The following is a 7,780-nucleotide window of genomic DNA, read 5'->3' on the forward strand; positions in this document are numbered from 1 at the left end:
CCAAAAGTCTGTGAATTCTCTGAAAATCTTGGATTCAACATCTTATTTAAACCTCAAAAAAATCAGAAAGGTATAAGGTATAAGAGTTTGAGAAGTATAAGATGTAATATAAGTTTTAATATGTAAAACAATTAAGATTAAAATCAACTTTTCACTCATACTATTAATCGGATAATATAAATTAATATTAAAAATATATTAGAAACAAAACATTTTTACTAGTGGTCTCAGACTTTTGGTCCCCACTGTATATAATACAATTTAAAGCTGTTGTCCGTAAGATTTGCCTCTTAGTCGCCATCTGTTTGAAACCTGCAATTGCAGTTATATATGCGGAATCATTATCTTTACGTGCATTGTGCATCGGCACAGCTCGTTCACGAGGAAGAATCTAATGTTTGCCGTCAGTCACCATACCGGTGGATATCACAGATTGTAGTCTTGAAGTATGACCAAAGTAGGAATTTTCACCGGAAAACGTTCCTGCCACTCTTGTTCTGACGAACTGAGGGAAAAAGCATTAGGCCTACAATAAATAGCACTGCCAATGGTTTTTAAATTTAACGATCGCTTAGCTCATATCGCATCAAACCGTGCAATTATTGTTGTTATATCTGTAAAAATGTTCATTACCTGTTGGTATATTCCGCCAATCCCAAAAAACAAAATGGCCATATATTATTTGATGAATCAGTCTGACTAACATATTGGTCTATCACTACTCAACACCTCTATTTGACCTCTGCAAGACAAAATCTCATCCATGTATTCCGATCTCTCATTTTCACTCTAGTCTACTGAAAGACCCTTATTGTGCTCATTCACTTAAATGTCTACAATCTCATTAAGAAGTTTTAAACCCTCAATTAACACAGTGGTATAGATTAAAAGCTTATGCCTGTGGTTTAGAGCAGGTCTAAATGCTGATAACTGTGGATAAGCAAAAGTGTGTCTAAGTGTGTTTGTAGAGGCATGGGGGAATTTGACACAGTGTTAGCACAGTCTGATTATGTAATTTCATTATCCTCAATAATCTGCACTCATGCAATGACGAAGAAAATTACTGGATTGTAAATCTCTGCTCCGTCAATTACACACACCGAATCCAAGCCATCCTTGTTGATTTCACGAATCAATACTGTCAAGACAATATTATGTTTTTCCAAGCGGAACAAGGCACTTAAAGCCTCAATTTCCCATAGAATAAAAAAAAAAAAAAATCAGCTGAACAGATTGTATGAAATTCTTGCACCGTGACATACTCAATATTCCATCTGCTTGCTCTGCTTGTCTACCTTTACACGACATGCGAGAGAAACAGTCAACACTGAAACAGCCTGTTGAGTATCATGGGTGGTAGTGTTGAAGACACCTCACCATTTGAATGAATTTTGATTCAGTGACTGGTGAGTTAAAGAGAACAGTTGCCCAATTCTATGGAAAGATTCTGTAAAAAACCCATAGTAAAATGTCTGCTCTGGTCTATCAATAGAAATACAATAAGAGGCGGCTCTGCAGCTTTCATTCAGTGTAAATAAAATAACACATCAGAAAGAGCTTAAACTGTCAATCAGTGTGTGACTTGATTTCTGTGGATGTGCATGAGACTATTGAATGTGTACATACATATACACTGAGGAGTTAATACATGTTCCCTTTAAATGTAAATGTATTTTGCTGCTGCAGATACATCTAGAAAGCCGTTTCTGCAAGTTCGCACACAGCAAACATCTATATCTGCAATGTTTTGTCCTGTGTATGCTTTATCAATAAACAGAATTTTTAATAATTTAAAAAGCGAAGGATTTTTGCAGCTTAGTCCACGAAAATGCAATGCATCTGTGAATCGATTTTCCCCACCTCTATCACTGAGTGTGTATAATATAAAAAGTTTGAGAACAAAACTGGACAAGCACTGGGGAAAAATTGATGGGGAAATCTACTTTCAATTAATTAACATTAGTTAATGCATTAGGTGTCACAAACTACTAATGAACAATACTTTTACAGCATGTATCAATTGAGGTCCATGTTAAATTATATATAATTTATATATATACTAATATGGTAGCACTTTATTTTACAGTCCTGTTTCGCATAAACATACCATGTACTTATTGTAGTAATGACACTAACTGGGTAATAACTAGGTACTAACCCAGAAACTACCCCTAAACTTTAAACTTTAACCCATGTAGTTACCTTATATTACTCCGTACTTTTGTGGGTAAGAACACTGTAAGTAAATTCAAAGTGCACATACTGTAAAATAAAGTGCAACCACTAATACATTGGGAATATTTCAAGTTGTATAAATTAGCAATCCATTATGAACTAACATGAATTAATGTCTAAAATCATAAGTTAGCATAACCCTATATTAATAAATATAAAAAGTAATTGTTTTTAAATTTTTCTACTGTTAACAGACTGAACATTCTTGTAAGGAGTTACTTTTAAAGGAATCAATTAACATTCGAAATCAGGCACACTTAAAACGTAAAACGTTTCTTGTGGCTTAAATGTTTGCTTTGCAATTGATTATCAATATCGACACAGGAAGAAACAGAACTACTCGGACACTTGTTTAAAAGGAGGAAAAACTTTAGCAGGAACCTGGCAGGGAGCTTCAGGGGAAGTAAAAGTACACCCGTATTGAAGATCAAGGTAACACAAAGGCCAAATGGCACTTCCCCCTGATCCGGCACATCAATCAACTTAAGAAACCCCTAATGGATTCTTCCCTCTAACCTGTGGGTGACTGATATGCATCTTGGAACACAGAAACCACGGAATCTGACACTGAAACAAGGTGTCGCATTCTTCACTCCTGTTCTCAGGATTCCAATGTAATATTAAAACATGATGCTTTAAGGTCTGCAAGGAATGCTGTGCGAGAAAATTTGATTTGGATGGGCTCAGTGGAAAGAAGATAGTTCTGAAGCTTTGCTTGAGGCTTGAGTGTTTTTTTGTATAGTTCAGATTAGTAAAAACGGAAGATTAAAGCCATCTCAAGGCAACTTGAATCCAAAAGTGCTACCTCACAAATAATATAGACCACACTTCTAACATATCATGGAACAAGCCCACAATGATTCAGTACAAATTTTTGCTGGGTTGACAGTAGCATAACCCTAGATAACCTCTACTGCCATGGTAACACAAAGCGAATGAGTCTATGAAGTGTGCAGCTGCTGTGTGGGAAAAAAACAGAGAGACATGCCCTCCGGCAAAGATGTCATCCAACTCTTACAATCCTGCAAGTTGTGGATACACAATAATGAAAGCCAAATATATAATTCATTCAACACTTCATTAGCACACTATCGAGCATCAAATAGCCCAGTCTATAAGTGAACATCCAAACCTTTATGAGGTCTGTTAGTGATTCAGTTAAGCAAAAGAGAATGTTATGCTCAATTAACAATTTTCCCTAAAAGTTGCCTTTAATTATCATCCTAAAAGTCTACCGACACCATGCACACTCTCCTGCAGCTGAGTTCAAGGCACACTGCATGAAAATAATCAATCTGCCTGAATCCAATGTGCTCAGCAATCAGATTAAAGGATTAGTTCACTTCAGAATTAAAATTTCCTGATAATTTACTCAACCCCATGTCATCCAAGATGTTTGTCTTTCTTTCTTCAGTCAAAAAGAAATTAAGGTTTTTGAGGAAAACATTCCAGGATTTCTCTCCATATAGTGGGGACTTCAACAGTTACCAATGGTTTGAAGGTTCAAATTGCAGTTTCAATGCAGCTTCAAAGGGCTCTACGTGATCCCAGCTGAGGAATAAGGGTCTTGTCTAGCAAAACGATCAGTCGTTTTCTAAAAAACGAAAAATATATACTTTTTAACCACAAATGCTTGTCTTGTACTTGTTCTGCGAACATGCAAAGACTAAGTTGAACGCCCTTTACAAAAAAAGGTAAAACAACGATGTCAGACGATTTTGAAGTTGGAGGAGATGGAAATGAGATTGAGTTTTTCGCCCTATTGCGGTACTTCCACCTATGCCACGTGTGACATTTCTAACGTGACTACGTAATGCGTGACGTATCGTAGAGCTAGTGCAAGACGAGCATTTGTGGTTAAAAAGTATATAATTTTTTTATTTCGCTAGATAGGACCCTTATTCCACAGCTGGGATTGTGTAGAGTCATTTGAAGCTACAATGAAACTGCAATTTGGACCTTCAAACCATTGGTGACCATTGAACTGGACTGTATGGAGAAAGCTCATGGAATAATTTCTTCTTTTTCGACTGAAGAAAGAAAGACTTTTTAAAAATTATCAGGAAATTTTAATTCTGAAGTAAACGAATCCTTTAAGATTCACAACCATCCCGACACTTTAAACTGACTTTCTTTACGTGACAAAAAAACAAAACATGCATCACTTATCTACAAGCATCCTTGCACAGGGGGTTGCTGCATTCTTTGAACTCCAAAGACCAACAAAGATAAAATAATTGGTGAGTGGAATGCGTTATCACACCACAAAGACCCATTCACTGAGGGGAAACCGAGATAAAAGGTGCTGAGATGGGAGCATAAACTGCTGCACCCTCTTAAGAGAGCGCATCGTTTCTCTGCGCGCAACCCCACGCTCCCTCCTGTGCACCACTGGAATACATCAAACGTGGACAAGATGGCTAATTAGTCCTCATTACAAAGAGAGCCAGGCTTCTTACATCAGCAAACAATCGCATCCATCAAAGCTTGACAGCGCAGATCAAACAGAGACAGAGCGTGCGATTTCTATTTAACAGACTGATAGGAGCTGGGATGCTGCCAGAGAGAGTGAGACGAGGGGTTTCCGACACGCATGGCATCATTTCCTGTCATTACCACAAACGTAACACGCCTGCTTTGCGCAAACAGATCCACGATCTAAGCTCGGTTTTCGAAGGGAATAAACAGACTAATCGTTATTGACAAATACGCCGCTTTGGAGTGTCTGACTTCTCCCAACACCTCTTCTTTCCCCAAATGTCAGAAAAGTACTGGGTGTAAAAGAGCAGATGAAAAGGTTAGAGCACGGGGATTACTGCATGCGGCCGCATATTACTCATAGCTGTAGACACCACATCAGTCAGCTGATGAGAAGTGTTGGCGGGTTCACACATCATAACAAACAGCGCAGGCCAGACAGACGTAGAACATACGTAACTGAGGATACACCGCTACTCTGCTTACAGGAATACAACCACGATGGCATTTTAGGCAAACTGAAAACATTCATTTGTCGATTTAATCTGTGATTCTCAATCCTGGTTCTGGAGTGCCCCTTATTTAACACACCTAAAATAATCTTAGCATACTAGCCTGCAAAGTAGTATGCAAAAAGAAGTAATCAAATATATTGCATGGTCAAATAAGAAAATGAAGCATTCGAATAATACATAGATACCGAAGCATGAAGCCAAGAGCTTAAAGCCATTAGGATTTGAAAAAAAAAAAAAAAAAATGTCAAAGAACTGTAAGCCAGGAAGCATTAAGAGCTATTATCAATAAAGTTGTTCCTCATGGTTAGCAACACAGAGAATTAGCTAAGGATAAATCCAGACATCCTAAACTAGGGGTCAAATAAGAGTGACCTCCAGGATAAAGAATGACAACTACTGGAATAAATGACCTTTACAAATGTACAAGCACACCTAGACCTGTTAGTGACAGCTTCCAAAAGAACAGCATTGGAATCAGAGTAATGAAATCATTCAATTAGGCAAACCAGAAAAACAACATTAACGTCTGGTTCTTTGCCCTTAGCTTTATTACAAGTGAGCAGCATGTTAGCCTAATTCTTAAATCAAGCAGAAATTGCTACACTTGCATGTGTGTCAAAACAAATGGCACATCATGACGAATTTCTGACACCCGACTGACCTTTAAACTGTTGCAACCGCTTTAATAGGACAGGAAACCCAAGAAAATTAGTTTCCCGTTCTGGATCTGAACAGCAAATGTCTCTATAACAGTTTGACAGGCTATAAACACACTCAGACATTTAATGCCTTTGATCAAACCCAACAAATTACAGCAATGGATTTCAGTTGGAAATCTGACTGGAGACACACATGCAAACACTGCAGCACTGCAATAGCAGGTATGCATCTGCAAGCATGCATGATCATGGAAGCAGCAGTGAAAGCATCTACAGGCAAATCCAATGTGTTCAAGCTAATGCAGGACAAAGAAAGTTTGCCTATCACTGCAGTGACTGCACAGGCTGGCTGCCACACTTCATTCTAGTGCCAGTCATCAGACCGAATAAATGACATTTAACTTGCATGAGAAGACTGATGTTTCTATGAATCTTAAAGAGCAAATCAACAAGTAAAGCACCACAATCAGCTGCATTAGTAATGATGAAATCAGGATTGCAATGCTGCAGAAGCCTAGTGTAAATGCCCATACCTGGTAGACGTGCCCTTCCGTACATCACAGATGCTGCATTTGAAGGCTTCGGCACTGTTTCTGAAAGTGCACACGCTACAGTCCCAAAATCCGTCGTCCGCTGTCGGTTTGGCTTGTCTTTTTGGCCTTAAATAACAAAAAAGAAGCCCAAATTATAAAGGTCAACCTCCATGTTTGCCCCCTAACATCCTACACCCCGACTTAGACGGTCTCGAATGCGTTTAACGTAACCGAAGTGGCAGAGAAAGTGACAGAAAATCCAACCCGTGACGCGCGAGGGCGGTTTATTAGAACCGGAAAATACTGGAAATACACGCTAACCAGCTAACTAGCCACGGTTATTCTCCACAGCACCTAGTCACCGGGCTTAACACAGATATAATACACTCTTCTAGACTGGTGTCCGCTGGCACGGCAGCTAACATTAGCCAGCGAGCTAAAGATATCGCGTCGGTGAACGGCGTGAAATTGAATGTCAAAAAACCGTCCATTTAACGGTGAACTTCGACCAAAAACCCTGTCCGAAGAGGCCAGGCGTATCCCTAAGGAAGAAAATCTCTTTGTCTGAGAGGCACTGAGTCGTCTTTAGAGTCCTATGTGAAGAAGAGAAAGCCGCCATAGCTGCGCTTGTTTCTGAGAGAAAGGAGAAACACTCCTCGAGAAAAGCATCCGAATATCCACCGAGCGAAAAAACAGCCGCGCGGACACCAAAATCGCCTCGGAAACTACCGACTGTTGACGCTTTCTTACCTGGTCGGGCTCTTTTTGTCGCCCATGGTGGAAAAACAGACTCTCAAAAGACCGAAAAGGGTTCAGTAATTAACAATAATTGTGTGTGAAGGTCCGTGTGAGCGTGTATGTGTGTGTATGGTGGATCCACACAGAGAGAAGCGCTTGCAGGCAGACTCGCCTTCCCCCGACTGACTGACTGACTGACTCTAGGCAGGGCGAAGAGACTGCGGACCCCGTGACTGCGCCGCCCAATCACCGCTGTCGTCGGTTTAAAAGTCTCGCCAGAAATAATCGGCACGGAGAGAGTAATACTACTACTACACTACTCTCCGATTGCCAAACGTAATTAGAATGTGTGCCTGTCGAGGTGAGAGAAAGCAGTAGTGAGAGACTGACTCGATGACTAAATGACTCTGCTATATATCAACAGCAGCACTGGGGAGTGTGCGTTGAATTAGGCTATGGAGAGAAAGTCAAGTTCAACTTGGGACACCTCAATACTGAAATGGGGGTTTACTTTGTCTTGTGGCTTACCATCATCTCAAATCTTATATGAAAGTAAGCCATGATGGAAATGCAGGGATTACATGATCAAATGACCACAGTTTTAAGTCTGTCTTCAAGCATC

The 7,780-nt window shown here is 39.6% G+C and overlaps 1 protein-coding gene across 1 annotated transcript in view; it reads right to left on the reverse strand.

The window, feature by feature from the left end:
- rybpb (RING1 and YY1 binding protein b) overlaps positions 1 to 7,439 on the reverse strand; it is a 28,442-nt gene extending 21,003 nt beyond the window's left edge. The window contains exons 1-2 of the mRNA XM_067372901.1: positions 7,171 to 7,439; positions 6,421 to 6,546 (exon numbers count right to left, since the gene is read on the reverse strand). Coding sequence (XP_067229002.1) covers positions 6,421 to 6,546; positions 7,171 to 7,196 — 152 coding nt within the window. The 5' untranslated portion in view covers positions 7,197 to 7,439. The remainder of the gene's footprint in view (positions 1 to 6,420; positions 6,547 to 7,170) is intronic.
- Positions 7,440 to 7,780: the final 341 nt, after the last annotated feature.

The sequence above is a fragment of the Chanodichthys erythropterus genome, chromosome 21, assembly GCF_024489055.1.
Source record: "Chanodichthys erythropterus isolate Z2021 chromosome 21, ASM2448905v1, whole genome shotgun sequence".
Taxonomy (NCBI): Eukaryota; Metazoa; Chordata; class Actinopteri; order Cypriniformes; family Xenocyprididae; genus Chanodichthys; species Chanodichthys erythropterus.